The sequence below is a fragment of the Lithobates pipiens genome, unplaced genomic scaffold, assembly GCF_037356315.1.
Source record: "Lithobates pipiens isolate NorthernLeopardFrog02 unplaced genomic scaffold, aLitPip1_a1.2 Scaffold_3, whole genome shotgun sequence".
NCBI classification, from domain to species: domain Eukaryota; kingdom Metazoa; phylum Chordata; class Amphibia; order Anura; family Ranidae; genus Lithobates; species Lithobates pipiens.
The window spans coordinates 13,649,668-13,672,699 of NW_027507790.1; the positions used below are offsets into that span (position 1 = coordinate 13,649,668).

Consider the following 23,032-nt stretch of genomic DNA (forward strand, 5'->3'; position numbering starts at 1 on the left):
CAAATTGCATTTTGTGTTTACTTGTGTTGTCCTTGACTATTGTTTAAATTGGTTTGATGTTCCGAAACACTTAAGTGTGACAAACATGCAAAGGAACAGGAAATGAGGAAGGGGGCAAACACTTTTTCACACCACTGTATATGGGTAGGCCGATTTGCTCAGCATGTTGTCTTGAAGCCGAGCCTGAATGGCTCTAAAGTCAGGACACACGTACTGAAAATCAGCCAGTTCAGAAGGAACAAACCAAATTTCGGTATGCGAGTACCGTTGTCTGTCCAAAAGACTGGCTTCTGTTCAACAGTCCTGCTGTAAAATCTGCATTAGATCAGCACTTGCAGCCAATGGCTGCAGCACTGATCTGTGTATTTTAATGGGGAAGGAATGGAGAAATAAGTCAGAATACAACAGCACAGCAGGGGAGATTCTAGCATACACATTGCTTGTGTGGATGTGGTGATCCTTGAGCTTTTTTTACGTTCAATCTGCTAGTTGTGACCAAGTTTTGCTAAGGGACGAGAAAAGGACAACTGTAGAGATAATAATAAAAAATAAAAAAAAGGTGTTGATTAACAAAATTAGATACATGCTTACCTCAACTCTGGCCCAGTTTTGCATTATGCTGCAAGTTGGATCTCCACTTTCACCAAATCCTGAGAAAGAGTAAGAAATGTAATTTAAGCACTGTAAACTCAGATCTCCATCATATATAATTATGCATAGCTCTTACTACTGCTACCCATTGCATAAAATTTTACCACATTACAAGAACATAAACAGGACACACTGATTTCACTTTCACTGATTCAAGTGACAATATAGTATCAGGTCAATTAAACTGAGTGCAGTGCTAAAACACACCCTATACCTACTATTGGAAAAGAGTCTCATCCAAACACCCTCCTTCCTCCAGCAATAGTCACAAACCACTCAGTCTAATCTCGATCTTCCTGCTTACAAACGCCTCCTTCTCTGGAACACATGTGCTGTCTGTAACAAGCTCACCTCTGTCCATGATCTTCTTGTCTCAATTCCATTAACCTTCTAGCAATTACAGAAACCTGGAATCAAGTGTCTGACTCCGCCTCTCCCCCTGCCCTCTCCCGTGGAGGCCTCACTCACCCAGACCCAGTGGTCGGTAAGGAGGTGGAGTTGAATTGCTTCCCCCACTTTTGAAGTCATTCCTACCCCTCCCTATCCTCCTCTTCTTTTTAGACGCACTCTATTCGTCTGTTTTCTCCAATTTCTCTATGGATTGCAGTGATCTATCGGCCTCCTGGACCAGCGTCACACTTCCTTGATGACTTCTCTGCCTGGCTACCCCATTTCCTTCATCACTTTCACAGTATCCTTGTCTTCAACCACCTATCTCTCCAAGCAGGAAACAATTACCCATAGAAACCCAATAACCAAATCTTATTTCTCCCATCAGTTCATCCCTCAAGGTTAATAGTGTATATCTTTTGTTCCACCAGCCACTCCCCATTAGATTGTAAGCTCCTAGGAGCAGGGCCCACCTATCCCTCTTGTTTTGCATTGTATTGTTGCTGTACTGTCTCTCTTTATATTGTAAATTGCTGCAAACTGTTGGCGCTATATAAATCCTGTATATATACACACACACACACACACACACACACACACACACACACACACACACACACACACACACGTGCAAAAAAAAAAAAAAAAAAAAAACACACATAACTTATGAATCTCATGGGCCTCTTTCACACTGGGGCGGTGCGGGCATTGGCTGTAAAGCACCGCTATTTTTAGCGGCGCTTTACTGTCACTTTAACGGCAGTCTGCGGCCGCTAGCGGGGCGGTTTTAACCCCTGCTAGCGGCCGAAAAAGGGTTAAAACCGCCCTCAAAGCGCCGCTCTAGCGGCGCTTTGCCGGTGGTATAGCCGCGCTGCCCCATTGATTTCAATGGGTAGGAGCGGCACCGCTCCAAAGATGCGGCTAGCAGGACTTTTTTTTACCATCCTGCTAGCGCACCGCTCCAGTGTGAAAGCCCTCTGCCTTTCACACTGGAGTAAAAGGGGTCGGTTTTTTCAGGTGCTACACAGGTGCTATTTTTAGTGCTGTAGTGCCTGAAAACCACCCCAGTGTCAAAGGAGCCATAATAAAGTGCATATGTGAAAACAATCATAGCTTGCACATTTTGCATAAAAACAAATTCAAGGTGTAGGACATGACCAAGTTGGCAAGGAATCGGACGAGTGTTTAAAAAAACTACTACACAGTGGTGTCCTAGTTTAGGGTCCCCAGCCATTTAATATAAGGTTTTTTTGTGTGCAAAAAAATAATAATAATAATAATAATAATAATTATATAAAAGTACTTACTTTCCTCAACTTCCTGCTTCAGGTAGTCAAGTGCACGAGCAAATGCAGCTCTAAGTTCTTCAAGCTCTTTACTGGAATCTGGAAAAATTAAGTTACGAGAAGCCTGTAATGCTACTATTACATATGATAATACTGACTGATCCATCAAAAAAAACAGAAAATCCTAGTTTGTAATACATGTAACCCTTCCTGGCTAAAGTGAGGCTCTCACTGAAATCACTTAAGAACACATTTGTGGATAAGTTTACTCCTGTGCCAATATTGTGAAGCCAAAAATGAAAAATGATCAGTCTATAATTTTAATGGTAGGATTGTTTTAAACAGTGAGAGTCAGAATAACAAAAATCCAGAAAAACGCATTTCAAAAAAGTTATAATTTGATTTGCATTTTAATGAGCGAAATAAAGTATTTGACCCCTTCGCAAAACAGGACTTAGTACTTGGTGGCAAAGCCCTTGTTGGCAATCACAGAAGTCAGACGTTTCTTGTAGTTGGCCACCAGGTTTGCACACATCTCAGGAGGGATTTTGTCCCACTCCTCTTTGCAGATCCTGTCCAAGTCATTAAGGGTTCGAGGCTGATGTTTGGTAACTTGAACATTCAACTCCCTCCACATATTTTCTATAGGATTAAAGTCGAGAGACTGGCTAGGCCACTCCAAGACCTTAATGCACTTCTTAAGCCATTCCTTTGTTGCCTTGGCTGTGTGTTTTGGTTCATTATGCTGGAATACCAATCCAGGACCCATTTTCAGTGCCCTGGCTGAGGGAAGGAGGTTCTCACCTAAGATTTGACGATACATGGCCCCCTCCATCGTCCCTTTGAAGCTGTTCTGTACCATTAGCAGAAAAACACCCACAAAGCATAATGTTTCTACCTCTATGTTTCATAGTGGGAATGGTGTTCTTGGGGTCATAGGCAGCATTCCTCCTCCTCCAAACACGGCGAGTTGAGTTGATGCCAAAGAGCTTGATTTTGGTCTCACCTGACCACAACACTTTCACCTAGTTCTCCTCTGAATCATTCAGATGTTCATTAGCAAACTTCAGACGGACCTGTACAAGCGCCTTCTTGAGCAGGGGGACCTTGCAGGCGCTGCAGGATTTCTGTCCTTCACAGTGTAGTGCGTTATCAATTGTTTTCTTGGTGACTATGGTCCCAGCTGTCTTGAGATAACTGACCAGATTTTCATAATTCTGGGCGGATTCCTTTCCGTTCTCATGATTATTGAAACTCCACGAGGTAAGATCTTGCATGGAGCCCCAGACCAAGGGAGATCGACAGTTATTTTGTGTTTCTTTTATTTGTGAATAATCGCACCAACTGTTGTCACCCTCTCACCAAGCTGCTTGGCGATGGTCTTGTGGCCCATTATAGCCTTGTGTAGGTCTACAATCTTGTCCCCGACATCCTTGGAAAGCTCTTTGGTCTTGACCATGGTGGAGAGATTGAAAAATTGATTGATTGCTTCTGTGAACAGGTGTCTTTTATACAGGTAACAAACTGAGATTAGGAGTACTCCCTTTAAGCTGGCCATACACTTATAGTTTATCTGCAGATTTTCTACGGTTAGATGGAAAAAGTGCAACATATTTCTCCATGTATGCTAAACTTTGTGGATAGAGGAATCTCCCACTCAGCCAAGCTTCATTATATTGCTAGTCGGCCCCGCTGGCTCTCAACCTAAACAACGCTTGCACCCAATCAGAATGTTCAGGTATTGTGAGCCAGAGGGGCCGACTAGCAAGATATGGAAGCTTGGGCCCGTGGGAGATTCTTCCATCCAAACAGTTCAGTGTAGATGGAGGAATTTGTTAAACTTTCCATCTGACTATAGAAAATCTGCAGGTGTATGGCCAGTCTTAGGAGAGTGCACCTAATCTCAGCTCGTTACCTGTATAGAAGACACCTGGGAGCCAGAAATCTTGCTAACTGATGGGTGATCAAATACTTATTGCACCCTTTTAAAATGCAAATCAATTAAAAAACTTATGAAATGTGTTTTTCTGGATTGTGTTTGTTGCTATTCTGTCTCTCACTGTTAATATAAACCTACCATTAAAATTATAGACTGATCATTTCTTTGTCAGTGGGCAAACATACAAAATCAGCAGGGGGGGTCAAATACTTTTTCCCCTGTAGTTTACTTTTTTAAGAATACCTGGTAATCGGAACAGAAAGTCACCATACTTGTAACTTCCTGTGGACTAAAATGAAATCCTAAACAGCCTTCCCAGATATTCCAGAATGATAAGGTGCTCGTATTCCAAATCGGGAGAGCATCCTGGGATGAAAAGTTGCTCCCCAATAGGTGCAGTGAGCACTGTTACCATGGGAAATAAGGGTGTTATTGAGGCATTTCTTATTTTTATTTACCTTCCTGGGATTTAGCTAAAGAGGTCAGGAATCCATAGTATGTATTTACCAGTTTACATTGCAGAATGTTGAAACATAGGCCCTTGGGCTTTGTGTTGACCCTGTAATCTCAATAACGTCCGAGTAAACCCAGACTATGGCAGACCACTGAAAACTAAACTAGCATGTTCTAGAGTACTTTAAACTTCTCATGCAAGTCAAATGATCAGAAATAGTGATTTAATAAATATCCAACCTTGGATAACCAGAACAGTTTGGGGACTGAATCTTTAAAAACAAAATCAGCAATGACAGTTCCAATATTCCTGTGTTTGCATGCCTCAGTTCCCCATACAAAAACCATGAATGAAAAGACCAAGCATTATTTTGTACTGTACCAGTCCCAGACAGACAATACAGGACATTCAAGCAGGAGTAGTAGACAGATCCAGCAGTTACCTTTTGTGAAGTCTACTCTTCTTCGAAGATAGTCCAAGTATGACTGCCAAATCTCCACATAATCTGTGGCCTGGATGAAACCAGCATTAAGAGCCTTTTCAAATGTTTCTGAGGAAAAAATTTAATTAAATTCAGAGTGCTGGAAGCTACTTTAGATACAGTTATCCCAAGTCACAAAAGATTCAATTCGAAAAGAAGTAGTAAGGTCTAAGCCATTTTGACCACACTTTTCCTGTAGGTCACAGTAGTACAATTTTGCACTCCTGTGACCAGTTTTCAGCCGACAGAGGGCTAAATTTGTCACTCAGATGGTCCAGGTTTGGAAAAGATCCTGACCATATGGGCGCTGGAGCAGCAGAGCAGAGAGCCGCTGACTGACAGTTCCCGTCTCTCTGCTCAGAGTGGAGAGGAGAACTAAGCAATCGGTGGGGTTTGAATGCTCAGGTCTCACCGCAGAGCCGGCAAGGGACAGATGCAGCATTAGGTCGATGCTGCATCCACCTAGGCGAGTATAAATGTTTATTTTTTATTTTGTATGCGCATACTTCTCTTAAGGGAAAAACATCCCAGTCTGACCTCTTCTTCTGAAAAGTCAAAAAGGGGTTAAAACAGGCGGTGAGGAGGCAAAACAACTCTTCCTCAACACCTGTCAAATGCTCATTGCACTTCGGAGAGCAAAGCAGGTGCAAAAGAGCCCTCAAGCATATACAAAAATGTTGATGTGTCCTATGCTGCTGAACTAAAATCACTAAATAATATTAAGAATTCTAACTGCAAAAGTTATATTTTTTTTAGGTCAATAGGTTAACCTCCGCCCTAACCAACATGCGAATGACATTTCTCTATGAAAGGCAGGCAGATCGTCCAAGTCTGTAGGAATCGGCATTCATAAAGAGACCACCACATTCGCATGCAGCCTACCCAAGATAACACTCACATGTGATGCTGAGCCATGATTTAAAGAACCTAAAATTTAAGAAATGAAAGGGGCAGGCAGGAGAAAGCAAAGCAGGGGAGGAAAGCGTTACTGAAAGTCCTGAAGTCAGGAAACAAGGTGGGTTCTATCTGACTTACGGCAGCTTCTAAATGTAATCTAATTTTTTATCAGTATAAGTTTCAAGTCAAGGATCGGACCTTAAAAAAATCCAAGTTGTCTAGAACCCCAAGCACCATAAAGCTGAACTTCACGAGAAATTGCCACAATCTTTCAGGTCCTGTGCCAAGAGGCTGTCTACCAGTACATGGACCACAGGAGGTCACTCATTCAGCAATGTTGCCAATGACAGAACAAATTTATTTTTTTAATGAATACAAAGGTTTTTTGACTGATTGGACATGGTGGAGACGAGAGAGAGGCGGTTATGTCACAATGTCCACCTCATCCAATCAGTGAAAGGTGTGGCAACAACGTCGCACTATCCTGAATTCAGAGATATGCTTGCTTGCACTACAGTGGGATGAAAAAAGTGTTGTCATTGATAAATCACAAGCCTGTAGCTTGTCAAATCAGCACCTGGCCACACCTAGTCCTACTCATACTTTCTGGTATTGCAGTACTGACAGTGCTGCTGAAAAACTCCCACTGTAGGGCTGAAATGTCTGGGGAGGGGGAGAGGGGAACATGTGAGTCCTTTTCAAATCAGTTCTGTAAGCTCACTGACATTTTATGCACTGCACAGCTTACAAAGAGGTTTACTTGGATGTAGTAGACCAGTACTTACCAACTATAGTGCTGTGATCAACACAATGTCGTTCCATGGCGAGAATACACCTCTTCCAAAGGCCCACTGTCCATGGACAGTTCCTGGTAGACCGGTCATGAGCAGAAAGAACCAGTTCCTTCACTTTAAGCTGTCTGTCCTACAGGTAGATGCAGCAACATTAATGTATTTTCTTTCCTAGAACTAAATTTACACCTACTAAACTGAACTATTCCACAGCCAACATTGTACAAGATAAATAAACAAGCCTCTAAAAATGCAATCAAGTTTACTTAAAAGGGAGAAATGTGGGAATTCCAAAATAAAACACACACAATACTAATCCCCCTGCTTTAGCATCGGGCTGCTACAGCTGTCCCCCACCGGCTCTAAGGCCAAGCACTAAGCTATCACATGACTGCATCAGACTGCATCAGACATATTTATGCATATTATCAGCAAAAACTCTTTGATCTTTCTGAACCTTACACATTGAGGATCCTAAAAGTGAAGTGTGGCCAAAGCTTTTTTTTGACCATACTTGTGCTCTCCTGTGATCCAGAATCAGCCAAAATACGCTAAAGTTTGCTGTTGGCTGACGTCACTGAGCCACTCCAGGCTGATTACTGTTGGGATCTACCCAGATGCTAGACTGAACATTAAATCAGGATCCTTCTGTAATGGGGGGGGGCTAAGGACAATGATGTGAGGCAGCTGAGGACAGTAGTGGAGGGGGCTGAATATACTGTATTAGGGGTCTTCGCACAATGTGGGGGAGCCGAGCACAGTAATGTTGGAGAGTGTTGATGTGGGGGCGTCTTGATGGGAAGGGAAGAGAACTGCGATGTGCAGTGGACACTGTGGAACTGATGTAAGGATGGGATTGTGATGTGGGGCTCAGTTCAGATCTATGGATCTACATGTCACAGGTAGGTCAGCCCACTCATTTTAATGGGGTGCACTACCCATGAGAAATGCGGAGAGACAGGTCCCTGGCCCTTTTTTTCCCCAATTGCGCAGCACCATGCAGTTTAGCGCACGCATGTGCTAAAGTGTGAATGATGAATTATAAAATCAATGGTCTGCATAAGCTGCCCATTATAACCCATTCAACCAGATACTCACAAGGTACTGAGCGTATCTTGCCCAAAGATCCGGAACCAAACAATTTTCAGCTAAGGCACGTTCGAAAATAAGCTGGATGCGAGCTGGATCTCCTTCCTTCATTTCAAAATCAATGTAAGCTTGGTATTCTGCTAACTTCGGAGTCTCAGCAGCCAGCTGGTGGGACACAAGATGGAAGGTTATAGCCATTATGGCCTGATACAAGCACTTGCACAGTGTCACTGAGGTACTTAACAAGGGTCTAAAATATAATTTGTATTCTTTAATATTTAAACATATATTAAAGTGGAAGTCCATGCAAAAACTAAAATCCCTGCATCTAGAGACACCTCCGATCTAACACTAACCTCTCTAGCCCTATAAAGGAGAAATGTATACAGTGCATACCTTTAACCCGATCTCCAGCGGCAGAAGCTCTGCAAAGGACACAGTTGTGAATTGAATGGGAAGCGGCTTCACCCATAGAGTTACTATGGGGCTTCTGTCATCCGTGTCCTCTGCACCCGCATACACATCAAAGCTGCGGCTGACAGCTCAGTGTGGGATCCGGTCGGATCGGGTCAGAGTGACTTAAAAAAAAAGTATGTATACTCATTTTGTCTTTACAGGGCTAAATAGGTTAGTGTCAGAATGCTGGTGGCTATAGATGCCGGAATTTTAGTTTTTGCATGGCCTTCCACTTTAACTCTAGATAGTTGCTGCACAATACAGTGGGAAAAGTAGAAAATTAAACCACCGATATATACTTCAACAGCTTTTTTACAGCATGTATTCATTTTATATAGATATTTAAAGTGTATCTCGATGAATTTTTATAAAAAAATAACACCATAACCATTTTGTTCTTTATATATATATATATATATATATATATATATATATATATATATATATATATATATATATATATATATATATACACACACACACACACACACACACACACACACACACACTTTTTTTTAGCTTTGGATAGAGTGGAGAGATTAGAACACCCATTTTTATTGCTGTCTGTGCCCCCCGTTATGGAGATTCACCCTCTCTATTTGTCCTGTTTACCATTATCATTGAAAGTAAAAGAAAATCCCCCATTACTTTTCTGGGTTGTCCCCAAAAAAGTGATAGAGGGGAAATCTTCCAATGGGAACACTATTTTTGGTGATCTAGGGGTCCTCTGGGAAATGCCTTAATTTCCAGGGATTTCCTCTCACTTCCTGTTTGGCTAGGAGACAGGAAGTGAAGAGAAATCTCTATAATGTGGCACAGATGGTGGGAAAAAAAATCTGACAGGGTGTAACCAGTGTAAAATTTCTTAGGTGAAAACATTTGTCAACATTTTCGTCAGCAGCCTTTTTACACCACATTTTTGTCCACTGACAAAAACTATGATGAAACAAAAACATGAGGCAGTGACTTTTACCCTTGTGAATTTCAGGTTTCCATGGAACTCCGCCTGCTTCCACTCCCAGCAAGCAAGCAACTTAAGTCCGTAGCGTGCTTCACTTAGCAGCACTGTGCAGAAAGCATTACAGGCTTCACGGCAACCGTCCAGAGCAGCACTGTGCATTACAGGCTTCACGGCAACCTTCCAGAGCAGCACTGTGCATTACAGGCTTCATTGCAAGAGGCCCACTCCCGATGACGACCTTCCAGAGCAGAGAGAACTATGAGTGTGTACAATACAGTTACAGGCCTTCCCTCAGACCACCGTACCTCCAGAGCACTGTGCATGCATTACAGGCTTCCTCTGACCACTGGCATCCAGAGCACTGTGCATTACATACAGGCCATCCCTCAGACCACCATCCCAGAGCACTGTGCAGCATTACAGGCCTCTCATACCACTGTCCTTCACACTGTGCAGCATTACAGGCCCCCCTCAGACCATCCAGAGCAGCTATATCTGTGGCTGTGAGTTTGTTTAAACCAAAATACCATAAATAAACATAATATTCGATTTTATTTTTTTTACTTCAGTATATTTCTCTGAAATTGTAGAGAAATGCTTAAATAATGCATCGCAATTTAACAAAACCCATTCGATTTTAGACAAATAAAATGAGTTTTAGTCGACTAAAATGTACTGGAGATGTTAGATGACTAAATTAGGACTAATTCCAGGTTTTATTGTCAAAGCTTATTTGAAAAGGCTGAAGTTAGAAGCCGATTTGCCATCAAGCACAGTTGCACCAGATTCTGCATGCACCACATTTAGTGAATCTCCCCCTAAGTGTCAATGACAATGATCACCGGGAGAAATAGAGAATGAATCTACCTAGCAGGGGCAGAAAACAAACATGTCAGGGGGTTTGAATCCTTCCCTATTTCATTCAACAATAAAATTAAAGCTGGCTACAATCAGCCAAAACTTATACTATGGGTGACACTTCAAGAACCACCCAGTTCAACAACAGTCCAATCAGATTTTGTCACAATTTAGGTGTTTGGGAAGCAATGGGTGCCACGTCTGATGAAAACAACAACCAGCGGTGGAGATTCCTCCATCCATGCTGTTTAGCGTGGATAGGGGAATAGATACGTTATCTTCTCGTTTGGATTGAAAAACGTTTTTTGTTACTTTTTGCCTTAGATATCATTTCAATTTTTACAGTGTATTAGAAAAATTAAGATCAAAATATTGTTTCATCAAAACTATGTTACAACAAATAACAACCACCCTACATTAAATAAATAAGAGTTAAGGATTCTCACCAATGCCTCTTCATATGGCTTATACTTCTTAACTTGTTGCAAGGCCTTCTTGTAATTGTTTACAAAAGAATCTGCAATGGGTTCCTCTGACCAATCCACATACTCTGCATATGTTGTTTCCATCTCTGTCAAGTATCCAGTGGATATTTCATCAGTCAGAATAATCAGATAAATACATTTAAACTTATGCAAACATTAAAAAAAAAAAAAATAGCATTACTAAAGAAAGAAAACTACAATGAAATGAAAGGTAGCAAAAGCAGCTACGTTCTACACAAATAATGCAAAAAGTCACTCAAACAAAATTTACATTAAAAACGATTAGCATCTGAGACACATAACTATGCTAGTGTTCTTGCTCCATCAGTTTTAACATAGTAAACAATGCTGCAAGTTATCTGTGTGGAAATAAGGGCACTGAAGCAGTTTTTTTTTTTTTTAACTGCGATGACAGATGTTAAGAATTGCTCTTACCTTGGAGCGGCACACCCAACTGTCGTTTAAATAATGTGCGGATTCTATCAAGTTGGTCATTCAGCAGCTGCTGCTGTTCAGATGAAGGGACGGTACCTGCCATTGGCTAGGATATATTAAAAAAAATAAAATAAAAATCAGTTAGATTATCATTACATGTGAATATAAAACCCAGCTCATGTAGAGCACAGATCATTTTAGAATTTCATTACCTGGATGGAGCCCAGAATTGCGTTCTCAAATTCCCTGTAGGCATCCCATACAGCAGATCCTTTGGTCATATGAAGTCCAACAGCTGTTAAAGCTCTCTCGAATATAGAGCGGACTTTGGCAATGCCTCCTTTTTCACCCATTCCACCAATGGAGTACTGAGCATATTCAAGCCAAATTTCTGGACCTAAAAGCAACACAAACAGCTCAGACAATAAACAATCAAAACAGCAATTACTTGCATGTGTTAATTGGCAGCAACCAATTCGATTTAGCTTAAGGAGGGCAGATTACTAGAACAAGATTTTGTAGCGTTTGCTATGGATTACATCAACATACTGTATATTCTGATATGGCCTGGTAAAATAAAACCCTAGTACTTTCTGATCATCTTTCATGTCCTTTATGATATTTATGACAATTAAAATATCTACAGAAACTTTTGGCACCACATACTGTATATACAGACAGGCAAGAGTCCTAGGTTCCAAAACCCAGGTACACATGCAAAATGTAACTATCCATGCCACACCAAGTTAAAATGTTCATGCAGAGAACAGATAACTTTAAAGTGGAGCTCCACCCAAAAAGGGACATTTCACTTTAAGGACTCATCCCTGGCTCCTCTTAAAGAATTGCCACTTTTGAGGAGCGGGTACCCGATTCTGACAGGGAGTTATTTTTTTATTTTTTTACACTGCACGTTATTTAAAAGAAGAAAAAAAAAAAAAAAAAAAAAAAAAAAAAACACACACAACAGACTTTACAAACATGCTATACTTACCTGCTCACAGAGTGACCCCAAACCACCTCTTCTTAGGTCAACCGCCAGTGCTCTAGGCTCCTCCTCTTCTTGGTGCGCCCACATACGAAGATGCTTTCTATGGAGCGCACCTGCAGGCTCACTCCCAAACTGGGCTCTATGCATCTATTGACACACAAAGCGCAGCTCGGCCCCATCCCTCACTCCTTCCTCAATGGATCTGATTGACAGCTGCGGGAGCCAGTAGCTCCCACTGCTGCCTGTTAGTTTCTGTGTGGAGAGAGGAGAAAAGACTGCAAGTGAGCCCAGTGTTAAATCGATCCAGGAGCCAGGTAAGTGTTTAAAAGGGGGAGGGGAGCACAGCAAGTTCTAAAATAGGTCAAAGAAATGTAGTGCTGCGCTCCCAAGATAAAGTGAAGCAATGGGAGAGTGAAAAAACAAAGAACCTTATCCCACAAAATATATGTGACCTTGTGACACGTGGTCTAATCAAATACACTGGGGACTAACCCCAAAATATATATATATATATATATATATCTCTAACAAATAGGTCAGATATACATCAACATATCGGTGAAATGCCCAAACAACAAATGTTATGCGTGACGTAACCCAATAAAAAGGGGATGAATGTATAAATAAAACAGTTAATCCAAAGTGTCATGCGTGATGAGATCTAAAAACAGTGGTCAAACACATTAAAGTGCTAAGTGCATATGATGAACAAAACCCCCCAAAAAAATTAAAAAAATAGTTCAAAAAAGTGAATATTGCAGTGAAAATATCAGATGCAATAATAAAGTGACATGGTGCTTTAAAAGTGCAAAAAACTCTGTTTCAAGTTCTAAAATGTTTTTTTTTTTTTAAATTAGCGTAGGGAATGCATTAAGAGGAGAAGTATAGCCAAAGCTCATTGGTCAATTTGTTTTGCACTCCCGTGACCTGGTTTCAGCAGAGATCAGGCTGAAGTCCGCTCTCTGCTGACATCACAGAAGTCAGTCCAGGCATTGTGTCATCACGACAATGGAAGTCAGAATCTGCAAGGGGCCTGGACTGACACTCGGCTCAGGCTCTCAGCAAGCCGCAGAGAGCCTGAGACACTCTCTTTGCCCCCTTCACAGCCCAACGCTCCAGTGAGCATGGAGGGGGTGGGGCGGAGTAGAGAGCTGTGAGTGACAGTCTGCAGCTCTCTGCTCACAGAGCTGTGAAAACTGAGCGATGTTCGAATGCTCGGTTCTCAGTGCAAAGGCGCCATGGGGACCGATGCTGAATCCACCTAGGTACGTGCCCATACTTCTCTTTTAAGGTAAAATATATGTTTTAGCTTTAGAGCCACTTGAAGGTTTCCCTAGTTATTACATAAAATATGTACAAACGAGCCCCAGAACAGAGTCGAAGTGTATAAGTCAGTTTATGCATAAAAATTCTCTAACACGCCAATGCATTTCAGAAGGGCTTTAAAGTTACAGGCAAGAAGGATTCCTGGACCGTACAGAAGCCTTAATTATGAGACAGCTTTCATGGATGCTCAGACTGCTTCAACTGCAGCTGCTACATCTGCTGCTGGAGTTATCTGGGAACTCCTAAAAAAACATCTCAGACAAAATTAGAAAAAACAAAACCTCAGTCATGAAATCTAAACAAAGCACTTATCTGTAGTGTTTACTCGTCTCTCTCATAAGTTCTGAGTGTCATTTCTCTCTGGTGCTTTGTTCCTCTGTTATCAGCATGAGTCACTTCTGACAAGTTCTCCGACACCAAAGATAAAATGGTGACAGGGAGAAGAGCTCAGCATACAGCCTGTCTATTCACAACACAGCTCTGCATCATCATTCCTTTTTCCCTGTGCAATGTGTGTGTGGGATCGTTGTTCTTTCACTGTCCTCCAATCAGCTCTCAACACACTGTACCAGAGATCTAAATTGCAGCTCTCCGCACCCTCTATGCTACTGACAGACGGCAGAAGAATTTTATCTAAATTCAGCGCGTTAAAGTGATGTAGAAAAGAGAAGACATTTAGGACTTACAAATATAATCTTTAACAGCTCTTTCAAACAATTCATAAACAGTCTCCCGGCCTGAAGTTTCTGATTCTGCAAACTTCATCTCATCCTTTAACCAGTCCAGCCAGATCTCTGCAAGAAAGAAAAAAAAAAAGTGTGGCAAATTTAACAACAGTAGTATAGTCAAAATGGACCATGATGCACAGCTTGGGTCTGGTATCTGGGACAATGTAGAGACCTGTGCCATGTGTGCATATGCCCTGGAATCCCCCGCACATGTGCAGACATGCTGTTGGGTCTCTGCCAGTGTGCAAATATCTCATATCTCAATATGTCATGCCTGCTTTGGAGCAATAACCTGCAAATGATTAGCCTTGAACCTACTCTGCGTCCAGGGCCAATTATTCACAAGTAGTTTTTTCCATGAGTGATTACATGTGAGCAACTGCAATTAGTTATGGGAACTGTCAGCCCCCCATTGTTTTCAATGAAGATGGCCACTACAGTAATTGCTGGGAACCCCTACTGGGTCTCTCACATGTGACTTGCTAGCGGTTCCATTTGCAAGTGTAAATGGGGTCTTAATCATTCCTAAGCAGTAGGCAGAATCTTTTTTGTATTAATACCCTCATTAAAATTACACCAAATAACAGTAGTTTAACATAAATGTATCAAAAATCAGCGTATACTGGCAATAAAACAGTTGTTACTGGGAAAATCTTTTTCCTGCACAAAAAAAAAAATGACTGGTTATCTAAAGAGAACAGAAGCTGTAAGCCTTCAGACTTCCTTGCTCTCTCTGAAACTACAGAGCCATTGAGCAAGTTTTTCTTTCAATAAAACAGTTAATGCCCAGGGTGAAAAAATATCCATCCATGCAATGGGGATCCCCCACACTGCATAGGTTAAATGCTCGTTAAGTCTAGAGTGTAGAGGAAGAGTCTATTATTTACACTATTCCTCACTCCGGAGGGGTTTTGGGTGCTCTCTTCAGTGCTGCAGGTTGTGGGCATTCCCACAACATTCTGCATTGTACTTAATGGAATTGCTAGCTGAAGTAGCTTAGAGACGCCTGTGAGGGACTGGTTTCAGAGGCTGAGGAAGCCTGCCAGAGTGAGGGATAGAGGAAGGATTACACTTTATTCCTCTATCCCTAGGCTTACCAAGCATTTATTCCTTTCACTGTGGAGAAGTCCCACTATAAGTGTAATGATTTTTTTTTTGAGCTTTTTCTTGTGCATTTTGCGATGCAAATTTGCATGGCACGTGAGTATTGAGGGCAAGTTTGGCGCAGTGCAATTCGATTTTCCACAAAGAAATGAGAGCTTTGAAACTCGAATGGAAACCGCCCTGCTGAATTGCAGGACAAATTGCACCACTGAATCGCACATGTTTTGAACCAGGACAAAGTGATATTAAAGCCTTGTTTTTTTTTTTTTTTGGTTTAAAAATAACAAACATGTTATACTTACCTGCTCTGTTCAGTGGTTTTGCACAGAGAAGCCCAGATCCTCCTCTTCTCGGGGTGCCCCACCGGTACTCCTGGCTTCTCCTTCCTGCCAAGTGCCCCCACAGCTATGGGAGCACCCGCAGCTCTGTGTCTCCATTCGGACATGGAGCCGCAGTTTGGTCCTGCTCTCTCTTCTCATTGTCCGACTGACAGCAGCAGAAGCCAATGGCACCCACTGCTGTGTCTCAGCCAATCAGGAGAAAGACTCCCAAAAAGCTGAGGCACTTGTGCACATCGCTGGATCGGGGCTCAGGTATTAGGGGGGCTTTTGCACACAGAAGGTCTTTTATCTCGATGCATAGAATGCGTTAAGATTAAAAAATAAAAATAAAAGCTGCCTTTAGAAACATTTTAATGCCACATTCACACAGATGAACAGGCACAGATAATAGCAAGACACAGTGGGGTTGATTTACTAAAACTGGAGAGAGTGTCAAATCTGGTGCAGTTGTTCATGGTAGCCAATCGGCTTCTAACTTGTTCAATTAAGCTTTGGCAAAAAAACTGATTTGGTTTCTACATCAGACTTTGCACTTTACAAATTTTAGTAAATCAACCCCAGTATATTGTTGAGGCTGGGCTGACAGGTGTGTGCAGTAGCTGTCCATGTCTGTTTGTCCAAATTAACAAGGCCTCAAGGTCCGCTAAGAAAGTAAGTGAAGACCAGCCTACAGTTACATCTTTGACTGTACATGTACCGTATATGTACACATGAAGTGCTCAAAATAATATTCCATTTTACCTGACAAAAAAAAAAAAAAACACACACACAACCAAAGATCTCTGCATCTGTGAATGCTGAAAAGATGGGGGCTGTGGACCAAACACTAAGCAATTGCCACAGTGTCCAAAATGACATGTTCCACTACTACATTGTGTGACCAGCCGAAGGGCTCATGCACACTGCAGCTCAAAAAAAAACAGTTACAGTTATTTGGGCTTTTATTTCTCAATTTCTCAAAAGCTTGAAGAAGCTTGGGTTTTTTTTTTTGCTCTTTTGCACATTTTTTCAAGCTTTTGTGAGCATAAGTATTTTCTTTTTTCACAAACCCTTCCCTCAGTTCATTTTTTTATTTTTTGAGCGTTTCTGGATGCTTACGTGTCTTTTCGCTCGAACGCTCCTCTCAAAACCACGAGTTTTGCGAGTTTTTTATTCTGCCTGTAAACTCCTGAAAAAGTTAGAGTGTGCATAGACACATTGGCTAACATGGAGGGGAGTTTCCAGGCAGAAAAAAAAATTTGTGCTCACAAAAGAGTCGCTTCTTTGAGATGCACAGTGAATGAGCCCTTAGAATAGAAGTCAGCATAAATAAAGACTATGTCAAACAGTGGCATATGGATACCTGTTCAAGTGACATCTCCAAAATAAAAGAATTCAGATAAAGCTATTACTGTGTGGAGGGCTCTTCTACTATGTTGTAGCGTCTCCTCTGCCAGAAACAAATAGGTAACAATACGTTTGCCACCAACTACACTTTAAGTCAGGGCTCGACAAAACCCGGGCGCCAGGTCGCATTGGCGACTAGAAATAGCGACCTCGCGCCTGGGGCAGCACAGCTGGGGGTATCCTGTCTCTGTGGACCCCCCCAGCGTGATCGCGTCGGGCCGTTCCGCCGGCGGACGAAAATTTAGGCCGCGGCTTTGAGGCCTTCTGCGGTCCTATGATTCCTTATGGAATCTGGCGCCCTCTTGTGGTCGCCGTTGGTATGATAAACCAGCAATGCTAATGACTGTTTTATATTACCTGCCTCTTCTTCCCTTTATTTAGAACCCCCTAAACATTATATATATTTTTTATTCTAACACCCTAGAGAATAAAATTGTGGTTGTTGCAATACTGTCTGTCACACCGTATTTGTGCAGCGGACTTACAAGCGCACTTTTGTTGGGAAAAATAATTTAGTTAATAAAAAAATAAGACAGCAGTAAAGTTAGCCCAATTATTTTTTATATTGTGAAAGATAATGTTACGCCGAGTAAATTGATACCCAACATGTCACGCTTCAAAATTGCACCCGCTCATGGAATGGCGACAAACTTTTACCCTTTAAAATCTCCATAGGCGACGTTTAAAAAAATTCTACAGGTTGCACGTTTTGAGTTACAGAGGAGGTCTGGGGCTAGAATTATTGCTCTCGCTCTACCGATCACGGCGCTACCTCCTATGTGTGGTTCGAACACCGATTTTATATGCGGGCAGGACAGGGCGCGTTTAAAAATTATTATTTTTTCTGCTTATTTTAACTTTTTTTTTTTTTTTTCCACTGTTCTTTTAAAAAAAATGTTGTGTCACTTTTATTCTTATTACAAGGAATGTAAAAACCCCTTGTAATAGAAAAAGCATGACAGGTCCTCTTATATATGAGATCTGGGGTCAGAGAGACCTCACATCTCATATTTACACTAAAAAAAAATGTCCCTCTAAGAGCTATGGGCAATGACTTGGAGATGGGGGGGGGCGGCGACGGCGCTGCTATCTTCCCCTCACTCGTCTCCATGTCAGGCCAGGGACAGGTCCGGATCGCCGTCACGGACCCGGCTCCTAACTTTTTAAGCTGGCTCCTAGATTCCAAGCAAATTTGTCAACCCCTGCTTTAAGTACAAACGCATTTGGTATTTCTGCTACAGTACAGAACATTTTACATATATTTTGTCAACCCTAATTACTTGCATGCACCGCTGAGTAAAATTAGGGATAGTTACAATTTCCAAATCTTACATAAGAAAATATAGTAGCTAAAAGCAACACTAATAAAAATAGAACAAAGGCAGAAATAAAGTATACCTTCAGTTAATGGGAAAAGTTCACTCATCTTCTGACGGGCATGTCGCAGCCTTTCCAATTCCCCCTCCTGCCGTAACAGTTTGATGAGGTCAACATGGCAGTTGTAATCAAAGGCATTGATTGACAGCTGGTAAATGAGAGAAAACAGTGCATTACTGCGGGTTATAATGTGGGTCATGGAGTATGTTACAGTGTGAACAAGCAGTAATATGCTATATTACAGAAATTGCATTGTGTGGCTCCTTCTGTTACGGGAAACCTCAAAGCTTCTTTTTAAAGAAGAAGTAAACCCCGATGGGTTTACTTCCCTGCAAAGGTAAAGCATAATGGGCTACTATGCATCACTTACCTGACACACAAGCCAGCGATGTCACCGCTGTCCCCTCTTCCACGGAGTGTCCATCTTCTTTCCGTGCATCGTGGCTCCGTCGCTGTGATTGGCTGAAGCCGCGATGACGTCACTCCCATGCATGGGAGCCGCCACTAAGGGCATATCGCCATTAGCAGTGGCATGCTCAGTCAATTTTCTTTTTTTTCCCCAGGCTTTTTCCCCTTTATTTTTAATGGCTGCCAAACAATCCCTGCTTGGAGAAAACTAAATATATTTCCTCAGGTCCCTTACACATAGAATGTATCACTGCTAACCTTCTACACCAGAGGAAGGCAATCCCTGCACAGCTGCCACGAAACTACAAATTCCATCAAGCCTCTGGGAGTCATGCCTGTGGCTGTCAGTCATGGAATGCCTCGTGGGACTACAAAAGCTAGAATGCCAACGTTGCCTAACCCTGTTCTTCACTGATACAGTATATTTACTTTCATCAACAGAAGTATCCTCTGGAACAAATGTACCACTAATAGAGAATAAGTAAAGTAAAAATGCAGTCCTGCTAAATGCTTCAGACTCGTCCCTTTTGCAGGTATTGCATTGAAAAACATTCTTAAAATGAGTGCCTATACTGTTTAAAATGCAGTAATACACAGTCTCACCCTGCGCTGCACATGCTCAGTTGTGCTCTATTTTTGGCACTGTGCCAAAAATGTAGAAGCCCATCTGCTGACAGCCTAAAGATATACTGCTTTTTTTTTTTTTTTTTTTTATCAAGTTAAGGGCAAGGTCCCGCTTTAAAAGGAGATTCACCCTATTTTTTTTCTTTAATATTACATTAAATAAAAGCGATGATAAATCAAAACATTTGCTTTTGCACTAGAACAGAAATAAAGATCTTCCAATTGTGAATCTTGTTCCCATGAGAGGGGATATCCCTCACATTGAAAAGATATCCTCTCACTTCCTGTTGTTCTATAGGACAGGAAGTGAAAGGAAATCTCTCTAATGAGACACAGATAGCAAGAAAAGAAAATTCTGACAGCAATTTTAACCCTGCCACACTGAAAAAAAGTTTCGGCTTTACAATTACTTTAAAGCTGAACTCAGGGAAAATTCAATACTACCCTTGAAGTGCCCCCCCCAACTACAAAGTGTTAAATGTTTGATTTTGCTGTGGGTATCATTCAAAAGCAGATTTACTTATCTTATCCCTCGAATAAAGCTTAAGCCTCATAAGTAGCATACATAAAAAAATGTGAAGGGTACCATCATGCAGAAAAATTGATCTTAATAATCCTCTCTTATTCTTTGCTCCCGCAGGCTCCTCCGTCCATGAAACCGGTCCTCCAAAGCCTTCTTTAAAAACATTCCAGCTGGTGGTAGCCGCAATAACAGCATCAAGTCTAATGCAAAACCAGCAGTCCAGGATTGCAAGTGAGGACACCCGTTCCATAGCCAGAATGTTGGACAGAAAAGTTGAACACTTACTGCAAGGGGAGTGAGGGATGAGGTAAGGGCTATTTCAAATGAGTGGCAGTGCTGAGCACTCTCAAAAAAGCAATAAAGCAGTGACTGACATTCAGGAGGCAATCCTGCTGCCTCCCAAATATCTCGTTTAATTTTTTATCCCAAGGGGATTGAAGCCCCCCCAAAAAACACTGCAAAGGCAAGCCAAGCATTTGTCTCACAGTTGAGGCATTAATTCTAATGGACACCACCTGTTCTACTCTGCTGGCAAAGTAAAAATTTCTAAGGCATATGTACAACCCCATCTGGCTGTAATGGGAGAATTTAGGTGGGTGATTGAAGGGAGGGAGGGAGGTATAACTGCTGGTCAACTGCCTGTTTTTACTACCCCCAGGCCACCCATTTAAAAGTGCCCTTGGCCTTGTTTCCTCGTACACTAGGCAAAAACATGCATTTAAGCCTTGCAGAGTAGGGTGAGCACCACTGCAAGGGTATTTTTTTTTTCTTCAGAGTTCAGCTTTAACCAGTGAAATGAGGCCTGTGTGATCAGATCTGCACGCATGGACATGTGATCTGTCACTATAGATTGATGTGCACAGCACTTCTCTTAGCTCTGCCTTCCTTATAGACCAGACAACTGAAGTCTGATAAACATGAAACTCTTAGAGCCGGTTCACACAGGGGCGACTCAGATCTTCAGAAAAGGTTCCTGCATTACTTAAATCCGACTTGTAGGCGACTGGTACCCGTTGATATCAATGGAGGTCGCCTACAAGTCGGATCTCCGTCTATACGGAGGCAACTCTGACAGAATTATCAGCTCTGAAGGGGGAACTCCACGCCAAATTTATGAAAAAAAATTGGCGTGGGTTCCCCCTCCGAGAGCATACCAGGCCCTTAGGTCTGGTATGGATTCTAAGGGGAACCCCCCCTACGCCGAAAAAACGGTGTGGGGGTCCCCCCCAGATCCATACCAGACCCTTATCCGAGCACGCTACCCGGCCGGCCAGGAAATTGGGTGGGACGAGCGAGCGCACCCCCCCCCCTCTTAAACCGTACCAAGCTGCGTGCCCTCAACATGGGGGGTGCCTTGGGGAAGGGGGGGGGCCACGACTGAGCGGAATTCAACCGCTTTAGTGCAAACAGCACATGAAGAGCCCGCCAGGAAGTCAGCACTGCACTAATCAGTGCCGACTTCCTGGCGGGCTCTGCGCGAACACGCCTGAGCTCATCCTTAATCCTGGCACACAGGTACTGTGCTGGAAACGTAGCTGCGCATGCGCCGCTCAGTAGTGGAGTGGATTGCAAGCAGGTCGGTCTACATTATGGCAGAAGTCTCTGCCAGAATGCCCTCTCCTGAGATGTATTTCATTTGACTTCCATTCTGCGTTAACTAGGACTGGAGCAGCCAGAATCTGCAATAGTTGAGCATGACAACCAATCAACGTCTAGCTTTCATTTTCAGAGCTTAACTGAACAAGCTGAAGCTAGAAGTTGATTGGTTGCTATGCAGCAGTCTTAGTGTGATAATGGCCGGCAGGTCGGGATGCAGGTTATGTAGAAATGAATTATATATATATATATATATATATATATATATATATATATATATATAGCCCTCCTTCCCTATTACTGACAAGTGATGTGCCTGCTCCATGTGCGGCCTCCTCCGCTCCGTAGATTACCTGCTCCTCCAGCCGCTGGATCTCCACCTCACACTCCTTATCATCCTCCTCACTAGAAGAAGACTCTCCGGATTCCTCCGATGAACCGTCCCCCTTGTGCCGCTGTTGTCCCCCTTCCTCCGACTCCATTTCCTCTTCTCCCTCTTCGGCCAAACGTAGCTTTTCTCTTTCCTCCTGATCGGGGGCCGCCATTGCGATTCTTGCTGCGAATTCACAACGTTGCTGGGCGGGAGGGCCTTCCGTGGCGGCTCCTGTCTGGAATACGGCTCTTCCCGGACATTTAGAATTCCAATTTCAACTGAAAAACGTTATATTATTTCGTGGAGTGGAAGCTTTTCTCGCGCACTATGAAGATTTGAACTAACGGAATAATATTTTTTTTATGCAGGCACGATAGGTCAGCCTCGTCTCCAGGGAGACCGAAATCCCGCGTTTTGTGGGGTCCTCCTTTATTCTACGCCTTATTCACTTTCACTCACTGAGGGTGTGAGTTGTAGATTGACTGATATGTCATGAGTTCTATGTAGTAGTGTGAAGGAAATACACCGATTTAGCTGTTAGTTCATGGAAAGCTTCTATCTATACATAAATTGGAAGAGAACAGTTCATGGACAGCTTCTATCTATACATAGAGACTGGAAGAGAACAGTTCATAGGCAGCTTCTATCTATACATAGAGACTGGAAGAGAACAGTTCATAGGCAGCTTCTATCTATACATAGAGACTGGAAGAGAACAGTTCATAGGCAGCTTCTATCTATACATAGAGACTGGAAGAGAACAGTTCATAGGCAGCTTCTATCTATACATAGAGACTGGAAGAGAACAGTTCATAGGCAGCTTCTATCTATACATAGAGACTGGAAGAGAACGTTCATGGACAGCTTCTATCTATACATAGAGACTGGAAGAGAACGTTCATGGGCAGCTTCTATCTATACATAGAGACTGGAAGAGAACGTTCATGGACAGCTTCTATCTATGCATAGAGACTGGAAGAGAACGTTCATAGGCAGCTTCTATCTATACATAGAGACTGGAAGAGAACGTTCATGGACAGCTTCTATCTATACATAGAGACTGGAAGAGAACAGTTCATAGG

The 23,032-nt window shown here is 42.3% G+C and overlaps 1 protein-coding gene across 1 annotated transcript in view; it reads right to left on the bottom strand.

The window, feature by feature from the left end:
• The window catches only part of SART3 (spliceosome associated factor 3, U4/U6 recycling protein), a 40,896-nt gene extending 18,590 nt beyond the window's left edge, over window positions 1-22,306 (bottom strand). Inside the window, exons 1-11 of the mRNA XM_077461285.1 lie at window positions 21,931-22,306; window positions 18,448-18,574; window positions 14,177-14,284; window positions 11,386-11,570; window positions 11,174-11,279; window positions 10,700-10,824; window positions 7,988-8,143; window positions 6,884-7,022; window positions 5,163-5,270; window positions 2,349-2,426; window positions 592-650 (exon numbers count right to left, since the gene is read on the bottom strand). Coding sequence (XP_077317411.1) covers window positions 592-650; window positions 2,349-2,426; window positions 5,163-5,270; window positions 6,884-7,022; window positions 7,988-8,143; window positions 10,700-10,824; window positions 11,174-11,279; window positions 11,386-11,570; window positions 14,177-14,284; window positions 18,448-18,574; window positions 21,931-22,122 — 1,383 coding nt within the window. The 5' untranslated portion in view covers window positions 22,123-22,306. The remainder of the gene's footprint in view (window positions 1-591; window positions 651-2,348; window positions 2,427-5,162; window positions 5,271-6,883; window positions 7,023-7,987; window positions 8,144-10,699; window positions 10,825-11,173; window positions 11,280-11,385; window positions 11,571-14,176; window positions 14,285-18,447; window positions 18,575-21,930) is intronic.
• Window positions 22,307-23,032: the final 726 nt, after the last annotated feature.